This window comes from Protomyctophum parallelum (assembly GCF_964188405.1).
Source record: "Protomyctophum parallelum genome assembly, chromosome: 2".
Lineage (NCBI taxonomy): Eukaryota > Metazoa > Chordata > Actinopteri > Myctophiformes > Myctophidae > Protomyctophum > Protomyctophum parallelum.
In genome coordinates, this window is record NC_139699.1 from 28,661,495 (window position 1) to 28,687,963 (window position 26,469).

The following is a 26,469-nucleotide window of genomic DNA, read 5'->3' on the forward strand; positions in this document are numbered from 1 at the left end:
ACCATTCACTATATCAGGATGAGGTAGGCTAATACACTTATTGTAACAATATCATATATTATTATAATTTCATTTCCATGAGGGCTTAACCCTACACTATAGTTTATAGTGAGGTTAATAGACTATGCTACTGTGGTTACTATCTACCCAAATTTCGTTTAGCTCCTCATTCCGATAAAGACAATGTTTACAATGCACTTTTTTATTACAACTAATTTAAGCTATTTTAAAAGACACTACACATGCTGCTCCTACAAGGGGATGACCATTTAGCAACTTAACCCATTCTGACCTGAGGGATTCCCACCCCTAATGGGATAATACATTGGTATATATTTTAGGAATCGTATACTGCAAATTTATACTTTAAGACATACTGTAGATTATAACACCAACCTGATATACTAATTACTCACTTAATTTATTTTTTTCTGACAATTACCTCAAGTCGAACACCACCTGTTTCTTCCTCTACTGACTGATTTCAACAAACCACTACCCCCAGGCATTATTTGACCACATGGGGTGGAGCACTCCACATTCCTTTATCTTTTCCTGTTTTTACAACGGCCTTATACAAACCACCTCTAGCCACATTTGCTTCCTCAAATGAACCCTATCATTACCAATTTGCCTATGGGGGTGTTTCAATACATGTATACTTTAACAACACATTTATGTAACAATGGCAAAACTTAACTTAACCAATAATCACTATTATGAGTCCATAAAAAACTCTTTCCTTTTGGATGCATTGTTGCATACACTATACTCAGTTTTTACTTTTGGCCTGGCAAGTTGAGGTATTTATAATCCGGGCCACCTGCTGTGTTACTGCAATTCTCTGCTAATTTCTGTAACATTTTTCCATTCTGTTTTATCTTAAACCTCAACAGTTTAATCATTAACAACATACTATTATCTGTCACTATTGCTTTTCCTTTTCTCAATCAACAACATACTATTATTCTCAATCTGACATGTCCACAATTTCTTACACTCCAATATATTTTTTTTAATCTTCAAAATATCCTTGCATGAAACTGAATATTTCTCTTGGACAATGTCCACTGGGATTTACTCCTGTGTCGATCATATCCACTAAATAGTGAATAATCCAGACACTAGACACTAAACTTCACACAGTCACACTGTGACACGCTTTTGCTGTGTCTCCCCTCAGTCACAGACATGCATACTCATGTGCATACCGTCCCCACAGAATGAGTATAAACTCACTTCAAGGAAAACATTCAATACTGTCTCTCTCACACCATCCACACAGGAAAGTGTAAAACAAAGAAATTAGAAACCTACTGACAGTATCAATCTGTAACTCAAAAACAACCCACCATAGAAATGAATCAAATTACCCATGCAGCTATATTGTTTTTGACTAAGATAAAAACCTGTAGGCTTAACAACCCACATTAACCTATACCCAATTTTACAAAGGATATGAAATGTCCTAAATGTGACCATTTACGATGAGAAATATATCTCATCTACCTCCTAAATTTAGCTTGGACCTTCTAATTTTATCCTGGACCCCAAATGAAAACCAATTTAATTTTAAACCTGAATTAACCCCCAATTAATATCAATATATTACTCCCTCCTCTGAAACATGTTCCACATGGTACAGAAATATCGAAAAGAAAAAAATAATACAACGGTCCAGGCCAATAATACCCAAGCCTAAAGCACAAAACCCTCCCCCGTTCTAGCACATACGCTCTCAATCCGGAGCGATTTACAAGAATATCCATGGCATTTTCAGAAACAGGCTCTCAAACTAACTTACAATATTAATCAGGGCATGGCCTGCCTGGGGAATTTAGATTACATTTTGTTTTTCTACATAAAACAATCCTAAATTTTATGACAACTCCCCTTGCAGGGAGCCATATAGACTGCCATCATGCCAGGTTAAGGAGGGAGAAAAATAAATAGTCCTAATTCAGACATTCCACTGCACATTTGAGGTATTTCCGCAGTTACCATTTCCATCAAGAATACTTTGACCCCACATATAAAATGTAGTTGATAGATTAAACTACCATAGGCTCACTATTTCATCAAGATGTACTTTTAACTCCACAAATTACACAGTAACAATATCTAAAGTAGAATATCTTATAATTTCAACACACCAAATATAATATGCCAAGAAAAAAATGAAACCATACCACTCTCACACTCTCCTTCGTTTCACATCCTTACTTTCATCCATATTATGGAACCATTTCCATTTTCTCGACTCGAGAATTATGTCATATCATGTGACTAAAATGTATTACCATATCTCCATTTTAGATCATCAAAATCTCCCATTTCCACTCATCCTGACACCTTGCCTCACTCACAGTCACACACACACAGGCAGATAGGCAAACACACTCAAACACTCACACACCGTAGGCCTACATTCACACACTGGCTAGCCAACTTTCGTTGTTTCTTAAAACAACAGGATACCCCTAGGCAGGATCTCTTGTCCCCCTATTAGACAGCAGGCAACTTGATGAATGGTTTATTGAATAGACTACTTTTTCCTAGCCATTCAACCAACCAAACACTATTCCTCCGTCTCTCATATGCACATATGAAAGGCAAAACTTCACAGTTTCCCTCTTTAGTATAGGCCATCCAAAAAAAACAATTGTGATCACAACCAACTTCATCACTATACTTTAAAACTCTGAATAAAAGCAATACCTCATTTTCTGAACATCCAAACAGACCCATATACTCACTTGCGCGACGTCGGCCCAGCCGAAAGACAGAACTTTACCCCACCGGGCCAACCCGCCAAGCACAGCACATCTCGATGGGACACCTCCAAATTGTACTGGAATCTGCGGACATATGCTCAAAACCAAATCACAACAATGAATAATGAGGCAACACAAGAAGTCTGAGTTATAGAGTATAGAGATTTACTCGAGCAAGGAGACAAGACTTACATGAACCAACCCCATGTATGGAAACCCCAGTCTGACTCTCAGAGTGACAACCAGAGAAGAGCTTTTATAGCTCTTCTCTTCTCCCACACGACAACCCCCAACATAGCCATAAGGCATTCACCACATGGGCAGTGACGTCATAAAACACTTGGAGTATTCTTACAATGTTTATCTCTAAACTTCCACGACAAAAGCACAACCGCCCTGTGAAAATAGGTAATGGTGTTTTGGCAGCAAAGTAGGTCTACGTTTTGGATGACAGGATAGAGATGTAGGCTACTGTATTGCAACAATGTTGTGCCTGCCAGCAAGATCTTATGTTGCGGGACAGACCTAATACTGTAGTGTAATGCATAATTTCGTCATTAAAATAAAAAATGAATGCTTTTAACCACATTAACCCCGGTGTCCCTATTTTGGGCATGTCCCACTCCATCTCTATTGCAAAAACCAAAACCAAAATGCAAACTTTGCAAACGGCTTAACCTTGTAGGCTACCACCAATGGGTTAGAAATGTTATGGAAGAATTTTGTTCAAAAATGAGCCATCCAATCCATCAGGGCCAAGGCAGATACCACGCTTCTCGGCTACTCTTGCTACTTTAACGACTGTAGCGTAACCCAGCTGGCCATGAAAGGTTGAAGACTGAACTGATGATTTTGAAGTTACTTTATTCGTAATCAACGTAGAACTGACAAGAAACAAAGGCATAAGAATGCATCATAAATCAGATACAATACACATCCATTATCCAACATCTCAATATCAGCTGCATAACAAACAAGTTCCAATAAACCATAATTACATATCCCATACCAGCTCAGTGGCCTTGTGGTTAGAATGTCTGCCCTGAGGTCGGGGTTCAATCCCCGGCCGGGTCATACCAAAGACTCTAAAAATGGGACCCAATGCCTCCCTGCTTGACACCAAGGGGCCAGCTATGCACTCCAATGTTGAAGCGCTGGGCCCTAGTGGTAAGAGGAAGGACTGCAGGCGGACCCGTGGATTCTTGACGAGGAAACCCCGTGCAACCGAGCGCCCAATGTTAAAGCCCAGCTGCACTTCCGCATTTCCGGCAAGGAAGCTCTTAGAAGGAAGTGAAGTGGTCACGTGACTGGGCTGCGCCATGACACTTTCATGGACACTTTCATGGGAGCCAAACTCACACCGGTAGTGCAATGAATACATGGCAGTGAATGGAGCCGGCTGGACCAGCTCATAACAAGCATTATACATGAACGATTGCGAGCTTTGTCATATAATTGGTTCAGGAATATGAAAGAAGACATAAGTGATATCACACGTTTTTTCCGAGTGGTTGTTTTTCGACTTAATAACTATTTATTTTTATTGAGGTATTTATAGAAGAGCACATGCACTGCTCTCTGCTCTTTGAAAAAATAAATCACATTAAGTAGTATGCACATCAAAAAATAAGACAGCCTAAAATAACGTGTTATATTATATTATTTTATTTTCCAGAAGCGATCACTTTACAAAAGGTCTCAGTCATTCATAAATAATGTTTGTTCATGAGCTGGTCACTGAGCTCTCATTGACTCCAATGCATTCTGCCGAACTTCCGGGTGTAGTTTGGCTCCCGTGAAAGTGTCCATGAAAGTGTCATGGCACAGCCCAGTCACGTGACCACTTCACTTCCTTCTAAGAGCTTCCTTGATTTCCGGACACCAAAATTTGGTGTCCAAATGCTGAATCAGCGAAAAAATGCGGAAATAGACGGTACTTCCGGCAGCCTTCCGGGTGCTTCACAAGGACTGTCTAAAGAGGACAAGAAACGAAGACCGTAAGGGCGCCGCCATGTTGCTCACATGGTGCTCCATGGAAGGAAAGAAACATGCGCAGTTGAGACCAAGGAAGCTGAACGAGGAAGTGATGGCTGCATAAAGCCCATTGCGCATGTTTCTTTCCTTCCATGGAGCACCATGTGAGCAACATGGCGGCGCCCTTACGGTCTCCGCGTCCCGTCCTCTTTAGACAGTCCTTGGTGCTTCAAAACGCCACTGAGCAACTTCCACTGACATGAATAGCGGAGGGGGCGGAGCTTCGCGCCAGTTTAGTCTCTAATATCTCTATCCTTTTAATACTCTATGCTTGACACTCAAGGCCTATTCATAGTCTGGATTTTCGGTGGTGAGGTGACCACCGCTCCGGTGGTGAGCTGACCACCGGAGCTGAAATAACGTTGAGCGGTGGTGAGTAAAAACAGAGAGAAGGGCTGGAGCGGTGGCGGTGGTTTGCTCTTCACCGCGGCTCGTGACGTCATGTTGTAGTTCGGTGGTCACCCCACCACCGAAAATCCAGACTATGTATGAGCCTTCAGCAATCAGCATCAAGGGTTGGATTGGGGGTAAGTCCCTGCGACATACTAGCGTCATGTCCAGGGGGTGTACTTGTACATCAAGCTGAATCACGCTACAGAAATAGGAGATAGGCTCCTGCCCTAAGAGTTTCACCTTGGCTTGTCCCCTTTCCAGCTGGGTGCTAAAGTGGCATCCCGGGGTCCGTTACAACGACTCTTTTACAACCCCTACCCCATAAGGTTATTCATTCACACTGACAGACCAGCCCAGAACACCATGTCCATGCGGTTTTGTGTAAGTTCACAAAGAAGATACAACTTTTAGACCATAAGATACACACTTTTAGACCATATCCGTGGTAATCATATGGCCATACTTAACAATGGATGCCAAATTGCACAAATTCTCATTTGTGTTTTTATATCAAAAGTCCATAATTTTTTTTTTTTAATTACTTCCTGAAAACGAAAACGTGCTGCTGAATGACGTGTAGAGATGCACATCGAAAAGCCAATAAAAATGAAGCTCACCAGTTTCATTCCCATGCTTATTGATTCCTCGACCTCCACAGCTGGTTTTGATTAAAGAACTACTCCGTTTTGAATCCAATTCAAGATGACATCCAGACAGTGTATTACTTGTTTTAAACTTAATCATCGCGCTAAAATATGTATATAGGTTGTGTATAGGTTAGAAATAATCCGCTGACTTGTCCTATGTCTCTCTGACACTTTGTTTACAAACGCAATTCACGTGCAGGAAGTCAGACTTTGACACCCCATAGCCTGGAGGGCTCTGTTCAGAAACTTCAGAGCCAGCGTTTGAAGCTAAAACTTCAAAATAAAATGTCCACCATTTCCAACCATGGCATCCCTAGTAGCCTATTGGCAAAGTTGCAGGTTTCAATGCACATACAAAAAAACAAAAGAAATCCCCCCTAAAATGAGTGAAAATAGAAACTCACAACTTGTCACAATGATGAAACGCAATATGTGTTAAGTGTTTGTAAATTATCGTAGTTGCATGACAAAGTATAGGGCTTAAGCTGTTAAAATATTAAGCCAATATTAAATCATCCAGTTGTAATGTAAGGGATTAGCAGCATCTGAGGAGCCATGCACATCTTGTAATCTGGCGAGGTTGCTGCTGCTACCCAGACACCTGCAGGAGAACATATAATACACAGCGTACCAGGGATCGGTGGCATGCTTTTGACACAGCTAATAAGGCCATTACTCACCAGCCGGGCTCAGATTCTCAGGCCTCTTAGCAGTTCTATTATCAACAGAGTGACAGAAGTTGGTCCACAGTCGGAAGAGGGTGTGGCTGTGAGACAGGGAGGCTGTGAAGGGGAACAGGCTTCAGAGAGTGAACTAGGGTGCTTCACTCGCGGCCTCAGGCACGTAGCTCAGATTTAAGAATGAGTTAGCGTGTCAAGATAGCGTGTCTCGCTACAGACCACGCCCGCACCTGTCAGGTGTTGTGTGGCATGCTTGTGTGTTCCGTGCAGGAGCCTCCAGTCAGTGTGCATGTCCCGTGCACTTGTGTGCACACACAAACGCACGCATGTGGGTGTTCGCATGTTAGCGAAATACTAGGGGAGCGTGCCTGTTGTATCCTCTCTTCTCTCTTGTTGCACGCAGCTGCATAACCTGGTGATGATGGACACGTGATTAACTGAATACCTGCCTCGGCCTCAGTGCAGAGCCCTAGAAACAACTAAATATTTACAGAGTCATGCAGGGGCTGAGCACATACATTCTGCAGAGCTGTCTCTCTTTGCTCTGCACTCAGGTCGAGGCTGTTTATGTAAACTGCACAGGGGTGGGTGTGGGGACATCTGTGTCACCTCCAAGGCATTTCTGCTTTCTATAGAAAGTTGACAGCGTAGAGAAACGGCTACCATGACACCGACTTATTAGACCCACTCCAGTCCACACAAAGCAGGTCAATGGACGACGCCATTTGTGCTCATGCTCCACACTGCCCACTCGTTGACGTTGACTACATTAAACACCATTGTACCATCCACGTACGCCACCAACATCACAGATCTAGGACTCAACGCCACCTGGTTCAACTCAATCCTGGAATTCCTGACAAACAGACCTCAGGTGGTGCAGATTGGCACCGGCACCTCCTCCTCCACACTGCTTCATAGCACTGCCCAGCCCCACTGCATGCATTCCCTGTTCATTCACTGACTGTGTGGCCACACTGCTGATGACACCACCATCATTGGCCTGATTTACAGACAATGATGGCCTCCAGAGAGGAAGTGAGAGAAAGTGAGAGCCCTGACATTGTGGTGTCAGGATAACAGCCTCCTCCATCTTAAACGTCAGCTTAACAAAGGACACGATTGTGGACCACAGCAGGCTGCAGGGAGCACATGCCCCCATTCACATCAATGAGACCGCAAAAAACATGATCTATTCCTAACGTGATGTGCTTTTTTCTTTCTTTTGTTTAAGATATTTTTGGGCTTTTTCTGCCTTTATTGATAGGTTGAAAGTAATCTGACAGGAAATGTGGAGATAGATGGGGGGGGGGGAAGACACACGGAAAAGGCCGTCAGAATAAGGAGTCAAACCCGCGGCACGCGGTCAGACTGGCTCAGCAGCCTAGGTGCCCAGACGGTTGAGCTAACCATCTGATGCCAACATGATGTGCTTTTCCTTTTCTTTTACATATCTGTAACATTTCCCGCACAGAAAATAGCATCTATTCATTCATCGGTGTAAGATGAGGTCAGGTGTAACCGAGTATAAGACAGGCTTGAGCTTTGGGTCATGGTTTTGGGGCGGTCCCACAAACCAACATGTATCTGCACATTTCTGAAGTGACAATTTAAGGACTGTTAAGATCTTTTAATACCTCTAAAATAAATACAAGATCAGTCCATAGGACCTGGTGAACGAGACGTATGGACTGGTAGCTGGAGAGGTGTCATTGAGTGAGGCTCCATACTGCTGCCGGGTGCTGCTCAGTGGCAGCCCATCTCTCCACATTGCATGCCTAATACAGTAGGTCCTGCATGTGTATTTCATGAACACATGAACATGTGTGTGTGTGTGTGTGTGTGTGTGTGTGTGTGTGTGTGTGTGTGTGTGTGTGTGTGTGTGTGTGTGTGTGTGTGTGTGTGTGTGTGTGTGTGTGTGTGTGTGTGTGTGTTCATGTGTGTGTGTGCGTGTGTGCGTGCGTGCGTGCATAATCTCAATATGGAACTAGAAATGCTATCTCTGCCAACTTGCGCCTTGCACACAAATAGGCCATGTATGGCCTACATGTGCGCAAGCAGAGCGTGGCCATGAAGTGCGCTCACTACTGCTGGTACGACTGCTGCTCTGAGTCCCTATAGAGATCTCTGTTTGGGTACGAATGCTGCTCTGAGTCCTAGAGTTCTCTGCTGTCTGGGTACGACTGCTGCTCTGAGTCCTAGAGCTCTCTGCTCTCTGTCTGGGTAAGACTGCTTCTCTGAGTCCTAGAGCTCAATTCAATTCAATTCAATTCAATTCAATAATTTATTTGCCATGTCAACAAGTGATAGGAATTTGTCTTGGTTCATACTCAACATATACAGACAACCATAGATACACAAACAAGAAGGACAGTACAATACAAAAACTAAAACCAGCAGAATAGGAAATTACATTCAGTTTCTTTTAAAGGTATATTCAGTGATTTCACTCAAAAAACCTTAGGTTTCGTTTTTGGCTGTGGGAGCCAGCCTTTCGTCCAATCAGGATAGAGAGTCAAAAACGAAACCTAAGGTTTTTTGACCCCCAGGGGTTAACTGGGGACAGGGAGGAACTCCTTATATGGCCAGCACACTCTATAGTAGGGAGGATTATCACAAGAAAACAAAAAAATAAGTGATATTTGAATTAAGTGAAATCACTGAATATACCTTTAAAGTGCTATATGTATATACTATGAGTTTAGCCTCGATACCCAGGCTTTCATTTCGTCTGCGCGAAAGATGAAAGCCTGGAAAAAGCCGTGGGCTGAACCAGTCTAAAAGTGGGAGTCAACCCTTCCGGGTGGGCGTCGCTCTAAATGATGTGATGTAGCGCTGCACTAGGGGGGAGAGGAGGGGCCGGGGGTGACGGACAGATCGATGAGATCCAATCAGGGTGCGCGCATTTCTGAGGCGCGACCCGCCCCTCTAGACCAGAAATGTCTCTGCTTAGGTCAGGCTACTATGAGTTCAGATGTCTAATGGCTACAGGGTAAGTGCTGTCCCTGAAGCGACATGTTGAGCTCTGGATACTTCTATATCTCCTGCCTGATGGGAGGAGATTGAAGAGGTGATGTGCAGGATGGGAGTTGTCTGCAATGATTTTATTTGCCTTCCTAATTATTCTGGTGGAATAGAGTGAGGAAAGTGTAGGGAGGCTGCATCCAATGTTTTTTGATGCGCGACGTACTACTCTTTCAAGCTTTAATTTGTCTTGGGAGGTTGTGTGACCAAACCAGACAATCATGGAGAAGGTGAGAACACTTTCAATTGGCCCTGTAGAAGTGAGTCATGGCTGCTTGGCTGACTTTGAACTTCTTAAGCTGCCGCAGGAATAGAGACGCTGGTGTGATTTACTTTTTATGAGACTGGTGTTAAGATCCCATGATAAGGATTCATGGATGGTGGTCCCTAGGAACCGGAAGGAGGAAACTCTTTCTACCTCTTCCCCATTGATGAAGAGGGGGGGGAGGGGACCCGATTTATTTTTCCTAAAATCTATGAACATCTCTTTGGTTTTAGAGATGTTTAGAATCAAGTTGTAACTCTCACACCATCTCACCAGCTCCTCTACTGCTCTGCGGTAGTCGGTTTCAACCTCGTTGGTAATAAGACCTACTAAGGATGTGTCATCAGCAAACTTATACATCATAACTGTACTAAAGTGAGATTGACAGAAATGAGTGTATAATGAGTAGAGAAGTGGAGAAAGGACGCACCCCTGGGGGGCCCCAGTGTTTAGGAGCGAGACGAGATCACCTATTTTGACCACCTGTTTCCTGTTACATAGAAAATTAAAGATCCATTTACATAGATGTGTACTGACGCCTAGCTCCTGTAGGGTTGAGATCAGCTTCCCAGGCACTATTGTATTAAATGCGGAGCTGAAGTCAACAAAAAGTACACGAGCATAGGTGGATCTGGATTCTAGGTGTTGGGTAATAGTGTGCAGAGGGACAGAGGGATACTGCATCATCTACACTCCTATTTGCTCTGTAGGCAAATTGGTGGGGGTCTAGTGCTATGCTGGACAGGTGTTTACAGACCAGTCGCTCAAAAACTTTCATAATGACAGATGTTAGGGCAACAGGCCTATAGTCATTAAGACAGGTGATATTATTTTTCTTTGGGACAGGAATGATAACCGCAGATTTAAAGCAAGCAGGCACAGTACAGAGTTCAAGTGACCAGTTGAAAATGGAAGTGAGGATAGGTGCAAGTTGGTCAGCACAGTGTTTTAGTGTGGCAGACGACACGCCATCAGGCCCTGCCGCCTTTCTGGGGTTTTGCTGACGGAGCAACAGTCTGACATCATGTTCATGTATGTTGGGTGGAGAGTCACCCTGCTCTCTTGGAAAAGAGGGGGACTGATGGTTTTCACTATCGAACCGACAATAAAAATCATTAAGCCTCCCAGGAAGGGAGGGGTCCCTGTCTGGGACATGGTGTTTGGTTTTATAGTCAGTGATGTCCTGCAAACCCTGCCATACACCTTTGATGTCATTTGCTTGCAGTTTGTTTTCAAGCTTCACTTTGTAGGAGGCCTTAGCCTTAGACACAGCACGCTGAAATTCATATTTCAGTCTCTTATAATTCCCCATATCTCCGCGTTTGTAAGCAGCATGTTTCTCTCTACAAAGCGATCTCACTTCATTATTGAACCAGGGCTTGCTGTTGTTAAAAACCGTAATGGTCCTTGTGGGAATACAAACACTCTCACAGAAGTGAATGTAAGATGTAACAGTGTCAGTGTACGTGTCAATATCCTGACCGTCAGTCCAGAGGTTAGTCCATTCTGTGGACTCCAAACAGTCCTGTAATGTATCTATGGCTTTTGTAGACCATTTCCTACATAGTTTGACAGTTGGTTTTGCCACCTTTAGTTTCTGGCGATACTTAGGGACTAGGAGAATGGTGTTGTGGTCGGACTCACCGAGAGGAGCTCTAGCCACTGCGTGATATGCCTCTGGGATGGTCGAGTAGCACTGGTCCAGTGTTCTCTCCAACCTGGTGGCGATGTTGATCTGAGGTTTGTATCTCGGAAGAGCCTTCTTCAGGGAGACGTGATTGAAGTCCCCCAGCGCGAGCACTCTCTCTGCTGTCTGTCTGGGTAAGTCTGCTTCTCTGAGTCCTAGAGCTCTCTGCTGTCTGGGTACGACTGCTGCTCTGAGTCCTAGAGCTCTCTGCTATTCTAAATCCTTTAGACCCGTTATTGACCTTTCACCAACCTTGAAACGTATCTTACCGTAGTTACGTCACCAAGAATGGTGGAACCTTATTAGCTGTTGGAAGACACCGACATACATACCCTGCATATACATACACGCACGCACGCACGCACGTGGTGAATCACATCTTGATGACATCATCAAGATGTGATTCACCATGTTAATGATTTTTTTCAGACCTCCAGTTCTAGGAAACTTTTTTATTATTTCCACACAACACCTCTAAGGTATATTAATGACATAGTAAAATGTTGAATGTTTCGAAAGGGATAATCAGCTACCTTGATAATCACCTCAGGTGTGTTGCTCGCCAAAAACAGACGATATGTGAGCTCACACCACGTCATAATACTCATAAACATGAGATGGATTGAGCCGATTACTTTGTAGCTATCTACAAACTGCAGCTATCATTGCAACTAAGATTTTGTATAAGTGCAATAACATGTAAAGTTTGATACGTGTTGTTTTATGCTAGAAAAAGCCATTTTGTAGCACAAGCAAGTTGATCTTCCCATGCAAGCCCCACAGCTGCATTTTGGCACTAGCTTCATCAAGCCGAAGTTTACAGACTTGTCGCCAACCTCCAGGTTGGCCAGCCTCGCCAATACAGATTTAGCATGCGCCAGCTGTGTTATCAATCCAGCATTTCTCTCACTCGATGTAAAGGACTGGGCTACCAGTGCAGCATTCCAGACAGGTGTGGTGAATGTACATTTTGGTCTTTTGAAAAACATGTTTTGCATTCTTTAGAAATAGTCATAGCATGTTATCAAGAAGTTGGAGTTCTGAAAGCACCAGCAAAGAGCAAGCTATGCTTCTGTGATGGTAATGACCTTGAAAAAAGCATCATAATATCAAAACTATGATGGGACCATCAAAGCTATGTGTCGTGTATATAGATTTACAGTTAAGACATATGTTCATTAAATAACTTCTAGATACAATTCTTAAAATCCAGACCCAGATTAAGATTATAATTATAATGTCAAGGTGTGCTGTGGCTGTTTGAAGGTTTATGGAATGCATTGTGCATGTTCCTGATTTACCGGCTGCTAAGTCATGAGTCAAGATTTACTATATTGCTTTGGAAAAGTATTGCACGTCATCCAATAATACAAACAAATCCAAATACCTGTAGGAGGGTACACAATGCAACAATGTCAGTAGGCTAACAGTCAGTTGTTATCTGAGACGTCTATCTAATGCCACAGGTGGCCCTATTATTGATATCACTTCTACTATCAGCCAGTTAACAGCCTCGGAGGGGTTGAGTTACCTCTGCTCAGGGGCATGGTTGGTTAGTTGACGTAAAGGCCAGTCACTAGCAGTGATTGTCACAGGCCAACCTGTTAAATGTCCTTAGTGCCTTGTTGGCTCGGGTTCGGGTAACATTGAGCACTTCCGCATTTACCACATTTTGGTGTCCAAATCGAAAAAATGCGGAAGTAGAGCGTTCTTCCGGGTGCTTCAAAACACCACTGAGCAACTTCCATCGAAATGAATAGCAGGTCAGCCCTCAATCCTTTGCCAATCTTCCTTTGGGTTCCAATCTTCCTGTTTCCTGTGTCTCCATCTCTCAACTGAACTGGTATGCAACTAATGCAAGTGAAGCACACATGCCTTAATAAATAACGATAATTGTGGAAATGGCCTGTCCTGAGATGAGCATAACAAGTTATCTCTAAGTGAATACAATACATGTATGTACTAGGCTGCAGGCATTCTGTTTAATAAACGTCAATCTGTTAAAACGCTCAAAAAGCACACAAGACAGACTATGGCAGTGATATCTGACTATACATGTAGGCTACAGTGATGCAAATAGCCTGCATCCTGCATGCTTATAGACTCACTAAACTGAGAAAGGACACATTCCTGGGATGCAATACTGTACTCTGTACCGTACTTTAACGTCGTTGAAGTAGGACTCATAAAATGTGCCTGGGACCCAACTAAAAGACCACCGTTGGATTCCAGGACCCATTACATTGAAAACCGATTTACATCACTGCATGTATACATGTGCATTCACGCGCACGCACACGCACACACACACACACACACACACACACACACACACACAGGTCACTATTATTGGAAGTGACATCCTCTCAGAGTATCGTGCGGGAGATGTATTTTTGGACGACCATGGTTGTGTCAGTGAGGAAATTCCTTTCATATCTGCTTACTAGAAAACATCTGGCACCGTTCTATCTGTTACATCTCCATTCTCATCTAGAGATGCAGCGAATACTTGAGCCTGGGTGGTGCCAACACCCATCCTCACATCGTGATGGAAGAAATACTCTGATGGTGTATTTATTTATTATTATTTTTACTTTAAAGGAATACTTTTTCAACCTATCTTTATACAGTAGGCCTATATAATTGGTCCTCACTAATGCTCATGATAAAACGTGGTCTGTCTCAGAGGAGGGCTGTGGACACTTCATAAACTCGCCTACATCATCACTCTGCAGTCATCATTCTGTCTGTCTCCTATATTGGTTGGGAAACGATCTGCTCTAGTCTAGACTAGAGCACACCTCCAAAAGTATGTTCTCGTCTGGCCTTAGGGAGTGCACCCTAGTTTTGAAACTGTATACATACATACATACATACATACAATATATATACACACACACACACACATTTTGATTGATTGAAATATTTATTAACGGTTTGCAGAATTACAGTACATTTCAAGCACAAACTCAATACAAAGACTGTTAACTGTGAGTGGACGACCCAATTAAGCATTTGACTTGTTTACAACAGGGTCCACCTTGTTCAATTCATCAAAGAAGTGTCCACACACACACACACACACACACACACACACACACACACACACACACACACGCACACACGTGTGTGTGTGTGTGTGTGTGTGTGTGTGTGTGTGTGTGTGTGTGTGTGTGTGTGTGTGTGTGTGAGACAATAAAATAAAAATAAATCTTTGTTTATACAGTGCAAAGCAGTGGTTCTCAAATGTTTTCATTTCAAGTGTTTCAAATGTACAAATCATGTTACCAAATGGACCCACATATAGGTTACAGACCTGTAAGGGTCCTTCTGGTTTCTAACTAATTGTTTAGTTGGGGCCTGGTCTGGACCTTCGAGAACCACCGGAGTCAAGAAAGAAGCATAGCATTCCAAACAGTTAAATTAAATCAAGACAGATTGTGATGGCAGGTAGCTGGTAGCATACTGACTGTAGAAATGGTAGCATACTGACTGTAGAATGGAATGGCGTGGTATGTAAACAACATACTAATCTGATCTCTACCGCCCCCTACAGGCTACAGAGGACAGACACCGACCGGTTGCATGAGAAGCAGTGAAGGAAATGAGATAATCCCCCCCCCCCCCCCCTCTCTCTCTCTTTTCTTTCACTAACATGCTTCTTAAATTGTTTCATGTTGTCTTTCCTGATCTCGGTTGCCTGGCAACGTCTGTACTGTGTCAGCGGTGGCCGCACGGCAGGGGGCGGAGCTGTTAGGTGAGAACCCTGTCAAGCACGCGCGTGCGCGCACACACGCACGGCACGCACACACACACACACACACACACACACACACACACACACACACACACACACACACACAACACACACACACACACACACACACACACACACACACACACGCTAAATCTTGTATGCACAATGCACATGAACAAAACATAATGCATGGACATGCTGAACACTGACATGTGACTTCCTGTGATCAGCACCACAGCAACAGACTTTTAGCCTAATTAGGCTAGAGGACTGTAGTAAGCTGGTCCATAGTTAGGACTGGACTCACTGGAGTCCTTCTAACGCTATGGACGAGAGCTATTAGCTATAGTAAAGCAAAAATGCTTGCACGGCTATAAGTGCCTCGGCTGGCTGCCTCACCTCCAGTCCAGACAGAAGTTACACATCTGTGGATCCATCCACGTAAAGCCTCCTGGGCAATGGGCTGGGCTGCGAGTCCGGACAGGCCACCTGAGAGAGCCCCGTCTATAATTATGATGATCCCTACAGCTGTTTATTAACAGGCATTTGACCTCCGACCCATGATACTTACACTCATAATCACACACAGCCACGCTATGGTTTACTACTTCTTTACAGAGACAGGCGGTGAGGCTGCTCGTGCTTTTTTGTTTTCTTTGAACGTAAATGTCCCCATAAATTTACTACTTTTACTAACTGGAATGTTAAGTGTGAGTGAATAACTATTTATGGATGTGATCATGTGAAGACAGAAGGGAAAAAAAGCTTTTTATTTTATACCTGTCTCATCGGAGTCGATGAGCTTATTAAGTTATGTAGAGTTGACTGCCCTCTGGTGGTAAGGAGATGTAACATCCAGAGACAGAAGCACCTGTTTATGATATTTATGTTTATCTATTTGGTTCTCAGGTTCAAACAATGGACCCACCCTGCAGACTATTGATAAATGTATATTTGTACCAGTTGAGTTAATTGCAATCAGCTGTTGTTGACCCATGCAGCTCTGAATTAGCCATTATGAAGAATCCATGCAGGGCAGGCTGGTTGATAAAGTCTAGCCAAGAGAAGTCTTTTCTCTTTCATTAACTCATTTTAATGTGTCCATGGCATGTACAAGGCACAGAACCCCCAACATGAACCCCCACTATTTGTCTTCAACTTAATCTGAACCCACCTTGTGCAAGAGCTGTTGATTTACGGTAATACTAAGCAGATATGTCCGATACAACACACTGTGCAACTATAAGTTACTACCCCAAACCAGGTTTTGTACATAACTATTTATATGACCTCCCGCTTTAAATAATGAAGTGATAAAGAAAATCTACATAATTAAGTGGCTGCAATCATACCCTGAAAAGCCTTTATCCAAAAATGGCTTAAGCAACTGACCCCTTACATGTCATTTTCATACCATAAGGAAGTTTAGATTTTTGAGTTTTGCATTTAAGGATCTTTATTGTTTCTGGTCTGCAGACATTGTTGTTCTTATTTGAGGGCTGCTGCGATAAGCTTGTTTCTGCATATACAATACCCGTTGTGCACATAGGCAGCCCTGTGTGCATTTTACTCCCTGTTTACACTTGTCTTTCAATGCAACGTTTGTCATCTGATCTGATCATAGTCTGTAGACTTAGATCTTACTGATAGTGGTATACCCCTTCACTAGATTGCCCAGCTCACATGAGTTCAGATTAACTCACTTTGTTGATCAGTGTCCCTCAGGAGTCTATACTTGGTCCATATCCCTTTTCCCTCTACGCAAATTTACATGAATGTAGGTATTTAGAAGAAGCTATTTTGAGAGCGACACCAAATGTCTTTGCCGAAAATAGCCCATCTACAAGCTCATATGTTGAAAGAAAAGAAAGAAAAGCTATCTTACTTTATATTTATGCCAGAAGCACTGTGGGAATATCCCAACACAAATCTGAAGAGAAATGTCACATTATAGTTGAATGCAGACACAAGTTTGCAAACACAGCATAGTTCCAATCAGACACCATCCAATCACAAATGTTGTATTGAAAAGACAAGTGCACAATAATTAAACAGATTTATCCAACATAAAAATAGAAACTTTTTAAAAGTGTTAATTATTCAGAACAGAAGAAAAATAATGCTTCCTCTGTCGCTGGCTGTTTGTCAGCCACTGTTGTGAAACTGTACAGAAGAGGTTTCAAATAGCCAAATGAAACTCACGCTAATATGGATATGACATTGATGCTATTTAAGAATGGATGATTGAAAATGCCTCAGAGTTGGCATGGCTCAAGGTGCTCAGGCTTTGGGGTTGTATTATAGACAGGTGCGGTGGGAAGCCTGGAGCCCACGGGCCCCCTTGTTCTTTTGTCTGTTCCAGTGGGGCCCTGGAGGCACATTGTCAGCCGCAGCAGCAGAGCTTTCATGGACAGACGCAGGAACAGGAAGAGATGTAGACGATAAAGACATCCGTTTGAAGTGGTCGAGCACAGAGACGCACGTGCGTGATGCGCTGCATCATCCCCCACACCCACTGTCTCACGTCCCTGCACAGTGCACGCACATCCCTCATCCAGACTCTGGGCACATCAGGAAACGAGGTGGCGGGACCAGCGCTCGCTCGTATAGTAGTTGAGAATCTATGCCTCTTGGTCTAATTCCCTGCCCTCTTCCTCTCACTTTCTTTCCTCTCTTTGTTTTCCTGACAATGGCAGCCTAGAGAGTTCAACAGGGTCTCCTCCTCGTCACACCCCCCTCGTTCCAGTCAGAATGAAATTTGGCATTTTTTGGCAAACTGGTCACTGAGGACAAAAAGAGTGTTGTCTTTGCTCTGAACATGTGGATTGCTTCTGTCTGGATCGAGTGACAGCTGCCACAGTTTGATTGACATTTGAGGGGGATAGTAAGGGTCAGGTATTGAGCTCGACATCCCCTTGTCCAGACCCCCAGTCCCCAAAGTCTGTCTCCCCGCTGGAGTAGGGCGGGTTATCCAGCGAGATGCCACGCCTCTCCCCAAACACCTTCTCCTGCAGCTCGATGATGTCGTTACGGATGTCAGCCATCATGAGCAAGAGGAAGTCAAAGGAGCCAGGCGGTCCCTGGGGAGAGATGGGAAATGGAGTCATTATTAAGAATGATCGCAGGGCGTGTCTGCCTCATTGTGCCAGACAATCGGTAAAGCATGTTTCCTTTAGGGCAGTATGCGTTTATTTAAAGCTGCATTCTATTGTTGGACCATGATGTCAGGGGACCAGCTTCTGGTGAATCCAGGTGAAAGTATTTTAAATTGACTTCTATTGTTTGGACCATGTCAGGGTAGGGTGCAACAGGGTGAATCCAAGGGAAAGCTAATGATGCCTAATTTTAAAATTTAGCCCATTTTGACATGAGAGTTCTAAAAACTCCTAAAAACCTAACCTACGTTTTCTGAAAAACTTTGCACCACATTTCACACATTTTCACACATTTATTTTGATGCTTTTGTGTGACGCTGTAGTATGATCAAGTATATGGCATTCATTTACGAAAAAAGCACAAAAGGTTAGAATATGGAGAAGTTTCTGTCCTACAGCAATGATATATAGTAACAACGAAAATAAAGCTTTCCAGAATGGAAACGTCCCAGGTGCATCCATGCAATTTAGTTTGAGTTCTTTAAAGATTTGATTTCAATATTTGCACTGCCATTTGTGTGTAGGGGAGGAAGACAATATACAGCTATGTGAATAATTGTTGTATAATACTTTTGTAAAATAAGGAAATTAATAAACATATGTTTAAAAAGAAGGAAAAAAAGTCATATGGGCAAGTCATATGGGCACAAAACCTGTTACATTAGTATCCATTATTACAAATAAAAGGACGTCTTTTTTCATATCAGTCGTGGCACACACACACACACACACACACACACACACACACACACACACACACACACACACACACACACAATAAGATGATAAGAAAATGTTGGTTATTAGGAGAGTCTACATAGCTTGATAGCTTGCCTTGGAGGGACTATTTCAGACTATTTCAAGACTTACAGGGTCACCTCTGGGACCAGGCGCTCCTCTGTCACCCTGTAAATAAAACAGTGTCCAGTTAGTGACATTTATCACAAATATCACTTTTAAATGAGTAGAAAGTAGAAACAGCTATGTACATATTAGAATCAAAACTGAACTTTCTGTACCTAAACCACAAAAGACAACAGTCTCATTATTTCTCATTATTATTTTATAATGTGTTTTTCTATAATTCTGTAGTAAAGAAATCCAGACCCATTCTATGCAGAGGTCTGACCATACGGCCAGACACAGAACGGAACCGCTTCAAACCATGTTACCATGTTCAAAGATACTTCAGGCAGTGTTAGATTGGGTACTTGGAGTTGGCACATGCACGCATCCATGCTCTCTAATTCAGTAACTGAAAATATAAACTGTTATAATGACCTTGAGTCCGTCTTTTCCTGGTGACCCTTGTGGACCCTGAACAAACGACAGCATACAGAGTTTCATTAAGAATGCCATTCTGTTCATTAAAACAAAAAAAGTTTTAATGATAGATCAGTTTTATTGTCATTTGAAATAGTAGTAATTTGAAACAGAGAGCAACAGCTCAATACGTAAATAAACACAATTGTGTTTTATATTCAAGCTCTTAGCTAGACTAAAGTACATTTAAGGAGTGGGTAGTGGTTTAGTGTTGAGAAAGAGGCTCAATGTTGTGACCTCATATGACATTACATACAATACGTATGACCACTGTTAGTCTTTCAAATATATTGGTCCCACTGGGGTTTGAACCCCAGGACTGTTTGTGTGTATAAAGCAACATGTGTGCGCGATGAACCACAACCATGAACCATAAGGCACTCACCACTGGTCCCCTTCGGCCCCTCTTGATGTGTGACAGGTCAGGCTCGGGGCCCATTGGTCCCATATTCCCCCTCGGCCCCTGAGGACCTGGCAGACCCCTCTCTCCTGGCTCCCCCCTATCACCAGGTTCACCTGGATGGCCTTGAGGAGACAGGGGTGGGTGGGTGGTTGGTTGGGTGGATGGATGGATGGATGGATGGATGGATTAAATAAAAACATTACCTGGGACTCCAGGTGCTCCTGGTGGGCCAGCTGGAGCAGACAGTAAGGGGCTATCGGGACCTTTTCCTGCACGTCCTTGTGATGGTTTATCACTGCTGTTGGCCAGCCCAGGAATCTATGAGCACAATCATAAACATAATACCAACCAGTCCATTACAAAGTAATGGCATAATAAATCTGTATATGAGGTGAAACCACGACCTAGGTAGTCATGTTCATGTCCTAAAGTCAAGTACTAGCAGTGTACCTGGTTAGGAGTGTGTGTGCTTCCCAGTCTCAGTTTGAGCTGCAGCAGGCTGTTCTTCATGTCGACAAAGTCCTGACAGGTGAAGGAACAGGAACCGGCACTCATTAGCGGGTCGGACTTCCCCGATGTACTCACTAAGAGACAAAACAAAAACACTGTCTAAAACTGGCTTGCGATGCCTGTAATACCCTGTAATAGATACACAGAACGATGAGGACTTGAACATGGAGCTGTACATCACTCCAGGACTCGACCTACAGTAGACTCTCCTCTCGCCTGGCCCCCGAGCTGTGAAAATCTGTTATTTTCAGCAAGCCACAAAGCTTATCGGCGCCTAATTGCGGTGAAAAGTTAGCGAGAATGCAACCGGACACTCGGTTCTACAGACTGTGATGTTTAACCACATGAACCCTAGGCCTAGAGTCTTAAATCTGAGGCAAAAATTCAGTTCTAACAATTATTTTAGGTAAAGATATTTGGTGTAGAGAGAATAAAAAGGAGGTTGCCTAGTATAGACCCCTGGGGGACTCCAGTCAATGAACAATGAAGTGAACAACACCAGGTATTGTACTGTTTCATTTCCGTTACGGTCCGTCAGCAATTGCATCTTTTGCATTATTTGGTAAATATTTAAGGATTAATTGAATTCATTTGATAATTTTTAAACTAAAACTGCAAAGCATAGTATCTTTGAAAAACATCAAGGGTTCAAACACAATAAAGTCGAGTGTTTAGGGGGAAGTTGGCAGGCAGCACACCTACCTGCAGCGCTAAACAGGAAGCAACTTGAACAAAACATGGGCAGTAATGCAAAAAAAAAAAAGTGTTTGGGACTGTATTACGGACCACGGTCCTTTTGATTATTTGTTTAAGTATAAGTATTATTTATGGTGGCTACTAAATTAGGATAATAATTATAAGTTTGGTATTTGTTATTAATAATTATAAGTTTGGTATTTGTTATTATGTTTTAGGGCATGTAACAAGTTGTATTTCTTTTGCTACAGTACTCAAGTGAATTGACAGACATGGCTCTGAGTGACAGGTCCCTGATTGGACCTGCCCCCCTCTGGTCCTTATTGGTTCTCCCTGACATCACCAGTTTCCTGTTGGCTGGGCACTCTTCCTGTTTCTGTATAAAGTCTCAGTTGAACTTCTGCTCTGGAGGGGACGACAGCATTCTGCAGCAGAGACTCGATCCATCTAGTCCTCTCTTGTGCCTGCCTTATTATCTTGTTTGCTCTTAGTTCTGGTTCCTTGCTGTAAGTTATGATTTGTTTTGTTTAGTCCAGTTTTTGTTTACAGTAATCTTTATTATATTATATTATGAGTCTGTAAAACCTGCTATCTATCCTTGTTTAAAAAGCCCGGTTCCTACCTCCACCATGTAGGAGTGCCAGGTCTTTTCTTTTGTTACCTTATTGTAATTTTGGTTAGTTAGGGTAGTTAGGGATTTAGAATTGTCTTTTGTTAAAATTCTGTTAAGGCCTTTAGGTAGGGGTAAACTTTTGTTTTCTAGTTAGATTCGTTTTGTTAGTATAGCACCTGCACTCTGAAGCTAACATATTGGAGAATTGTGAACCAGAATTGTACAATTGTCTCTGCAACTGAAAGAGCTGCTACAAATAAATTGAAGTTCTTTTCACCCTGTCTCCTCTCAAATTGTGTCATGTCCTTTCACCCTAGACGAAGGTCCATAACAGACTGTAAAGTGAAATGCTCTGTATGTAATGAATTAGGCCTAGACTTTGAAAATGCATGCACGCACACGCGCGCGAGTGCACGCACGCACACGCACGCACGCACGCACGCACGCACACACACACACACACACACACACACACACACACACACACACACACACACACACACACACACACACACACACACACACACAAGAAAGCACATTGACATTGCCACTCCATATTAATTGATTCTGCGTCATATCATATAGGTTTTAAACACCACAAACCCTCTGAAAAACCTTACTTCATACCAGGAACTGAAAGAAAATTAGTTGTCTTTATATGCACCCAGAGGTGCTGGTTATCTAGATTATACTGTCCCAGATACACAGTACATCCGCTGTACAAGTGATTTGTACTATCTCAGAGTTATTTGGTTATTAACTATCAAACATTTAGCTGGGGACCCCCTCAATGACGTCTGGTTTGAGAACCAGTGATGTAATTGAAGTATGTTGTGTGTGAAGTGTGTACGATGACATATTTGTTCTTAAAAAATCACACCCATGTGAAGTGAGGGGCGCTCTTATCATCATACGTTATCATCATACATGTGCTCATTCTGGCCAATCACCATTTTTGTCCTCACTTTTGTCTTCAATGTTTGTGTTTACACAAACCCTCAAAGCCTCATAAAAACGATTCTACTGTACTCAACTACTGTAAACTTACAGTTGTGTCTGAGGATGCAGGAGCGTTGGTCCGGGGCCAGTATGTAGCCGCTGTGACAGCGACACTGGAAGCTGCCAAGGGTGTTCACACACTCCTGGTCACACACACTGCTGCTGGACTGCTGCTCACACTCATCAATATCTGACCGTTTACAAGAGAAACAGATAGACAGAGAGAGAGAGAGAGAGAAAGAGAGAGAGACGCACACACACAGAGAAATGGTTACTTAACCACTTTCAATCTGGCGTCTGTTTTAGGCATGTCATTCTGATCCAGGTGAACATTTCCGAAGATCGGCTATTTTCGCTTTTCGTTGCATGACTAAGTATATGGCATAACCACTTATACCCTACCTCATTGCTATCAGAGAGCTATTTAACACTATGTTTTAACAAAAGACATTAAATAGTCACAGTCACTCATTTCTGTTGCTGCCGAACGGCCCTATACTATACCTCCACCCCAGCATCCATCTACTGGCTCTATTTTACTTTAGGGTTTGGTAATGGTTGGATCATTCCCTATTTTCATGATAGCCACTGGCTATGGACTATATGGACTATGGAATAAACCTCTAATCTCCATATTAAATATGATCTGGTTTGTTAGTTCTGGATATGAGCTGACCATCCAAGTTTCTTCGATCAGAGAGAGGTTTTGTGACACCAAGGTATTTTTAACAAGATGACAGTTTATTTCTTCCTTTCACCATGGTTTATAGTTCAGGTACTGTACGCATGGCTGCCTGGGTTGAAGCTGTAATACTGTAGACTCATTGAGTTGCTGCTTACTGTATATACTGAGGGCACACTCGAACTGTCAGTGGTTAGTTAGTTAAGTGGTGATGGCAGACACATGTGTCTCATTGGGGATGCAAATGAATGGGAACTGTCCACCAGAGGCTTGCATAGACAGCATGGAGAAAATTCACAACACTCGTAAATTAATGCCCTACTTGATCATACTACAACGCCACACAAAAGTAGCAAATCCACAAGTTTGAAATGTGGAGCGAAGCCGTGCATTTTGAGCTTAGCGATCTGCTGCTTTTGCTATTTTTGAATTTGAATCGTGAAAAGTACAGTTTTGGACATATGCGGTTTCCACACGAAAGAGACGATATGCATAAATGCATCTCATATATCATCAATAAAAACAAATTTCCATAATTATGGAGCTGTCTGATGGAAATTGTCGTGGATTCAAATTTTACTTGAATCCAACATTGAAAATTAGAATTTGGGTCGAGACCCACTAGTTGAGAAACGTGCCAAAAGAAAAAATGGGCACACACACAAAGGATAAAGATAATAAACGATGGAAATGGATAGCAAGGAAAAACAAATTGTGCAGATTAGATAAGGCTTGTAAAACATATCATATCACACACACTCACACACACACACACACACACACACACACACACGCACGCACGCACACACAGTGTAAAGATTAGTCTGGTACAGTAGTGGCCGTACAGTATCGGCAGACAGTATGTCCGGGACGGGAGACAAGCAGGAAGTGGACTGACCCAGACAGTAAGGAGACTTATGGCTGCGGTGTCTCTCACGGTCAAAGCGATAACCTGGGTAACAGGTGCACACAACCCTTCCAAAGTTGTCAGTACACTGCTGCTCACAGGGCGAGCCAGCACACACATCTACACCTATAGAGAGAGAGAGAGATATGAGCTTCTAGCTAAATCTGGCATGTTAACAAGACATCATGTTCAATTTATTGAAGTAATAATAATAACTATATATGTATATGGCAATTTGTATAACATGAGTTGCAACGTGCTGAAAAACAAATGGGACAATGGGACGGTTGTGACCGAATGCACAATACATTTTAACTTGGAGGATGCTAAAAGAATATAGTCAAAATAAATAAGTTAATACAATTTGAATCATGGATAACCATAGAAGGATCATACATCAAAAGACAATATTATTTACATGAACACTTTTTGAAACATATGTTTTTAGAAGTGATTTAAAAGATAAGGGTGAGTGAATAAGTGCAGCACATTATGAAGGTGAGTATTTGAATATTCTGTGTAGATTTGCAGTGACAGACTACAAAGTCATGCAAGTAATAGCTCCCTCTAGTGGACATTGTTTCCCACTGTCTAACCTTTCCACAGACGAAGAATCAAACCACTTCAGTCTCACCTTCACACATTAAAATATGTTGTGGGTGATTGGACAGCAGTGTGTTAAATCAAGGTGTAAATGCAGAGAGAGAGAGAGAGAGAGAGAGAGAAACTACTATACATTGAATGTATAGTATAGAATGTGATACCTCCACCAAGGCAGCACAAATTTGTTTTGAAATCAGATACCCTAACCTTCATGTAATTTATTTTTAGACATCTCATTCCTTTCCAAAAACACCTTCACACCTTCGATCCTCTCTGGGATCTTGCTCAGTGAGGTGTTTCTGATCTAAATATTGCACGCACAAAAACGCAGACAAATGGATGGAAATGGTTTTGTCAGATGTACTATCACTGGTGGTACCACCTGGTATACACTACTCTCACAGTCAAAGATTACATACTGTACCTCATGGACATACAGTATAGTCTACAATAGTCTAATGATAGCATAATATATATCATATAGGCTATATGAAGTAATAAACCGCGTTGGCACTCATATCTGACCCTTATTGTACAGTAGGATGTACTGTATTCTTCAACCACTGTTTTTATTTTTGAAAGACTTAATATTGTTTTAAATTAATTAGTTACACTCCTGCAGATAAAGATGAAGAACCAAACAAAGGGAGATATCATATAATATATCATGGCAGCATGATGCAATAAAGACAATAGAAGATTAATATTCATTACAGGATAAAGGATACATTCAGCCGTTTTGAAAACAAGAAGTAACTGTGTCTTTAAATAAAGGCTAAATAGCCAGTACAGTTTATTAGTAGGTTTATATGTTTTTAGAATCACTTCCCAATTCATTTCTGGTGATACAACAATATGCAGTACTACTCACAAAGGTATTTTTTATCTATGCTGTTTATCTTTAACCAGAATACATGATTTTCAATGGAAATAAAATAAGAAAAGTACAAAGAGAGTTTTATTTTTATTTATTTTAAAACATTTTAATGGCTTTAATATGAAATGCTATTTTTCAGTGTTTTCCAATTTAAATAATTTAATTTGTCTTTGCTTGTGTCGTGACAAAGTCTTATGATCACTGCGCAACATGCCAAAGCATTTTCATTGTGTCTAATCTGTTCGAAGTTTGACATTTTACTTTTTTTTAATTTTCTTGTGTTCTTGTCATTTGGTCATCTACCTCCATTGGAAAGAACTATGGGTCAACTCCTAGCAGTTTTGAAATGAGCTATATACTGTAATAAAGGTGACTTGACTTGCAAATAAGGGTTTCTGATTTGGATATAAATATTATAAACGCACCAAAATTGTGACTCA

General features: G+C 42.2%; 1 protein-coding gene across 2 annotated transcripts in view; it reads right to left on the minus strand.

The window, feature by feature from the left end:
- Nucleotides 1–16,606: 16,606 nt before the first annotated feature.
- Nucleotides 16,607–26,469, minus strand: part of LOC310878565 (collagen and calcium-binding EGF domain-containing protein 1-like) — a 46,715-nt gene continuing 36,852 nt past the window's right edge. For both annotated transcript variants that reach the window (XM_083792906.1, XM_083792907.1), the window contains 8 exons: nt 24,541–24,675; nt 23,010–23,150; nt 20,593–20,726; nt 20,346–20,460; nt 20,125–20,264; nt 19,698–19,733; nt 19,287–19,322; nt 16,607–18,341 (listed from right to left, as the gene is read on the minus strand). In XM_083792906.1, the coding sequence (XP_083649032.1) occupies nt 18,153–18,341; nt 19,287–19,322; nt 19,698–19,733; nt 20,125–20,264; nt 20,346–20,460; nt 20,593–20,726; nt 23,010–23,150; nt 24,541–24,675 (926 nt within the window). In that variant the 3' untranslated portion in view covers nt 16,607–18,152. The remainder of the gene's footprint in view (nt 18,342–19,286; nt 19,323–19,697; nt 19,734–20,124; nt 20,265–20,345; nt 20,461–20,592; nt 20,727–23,009; nt 23,151–24,540; nt 24,676–26,469) is intronic.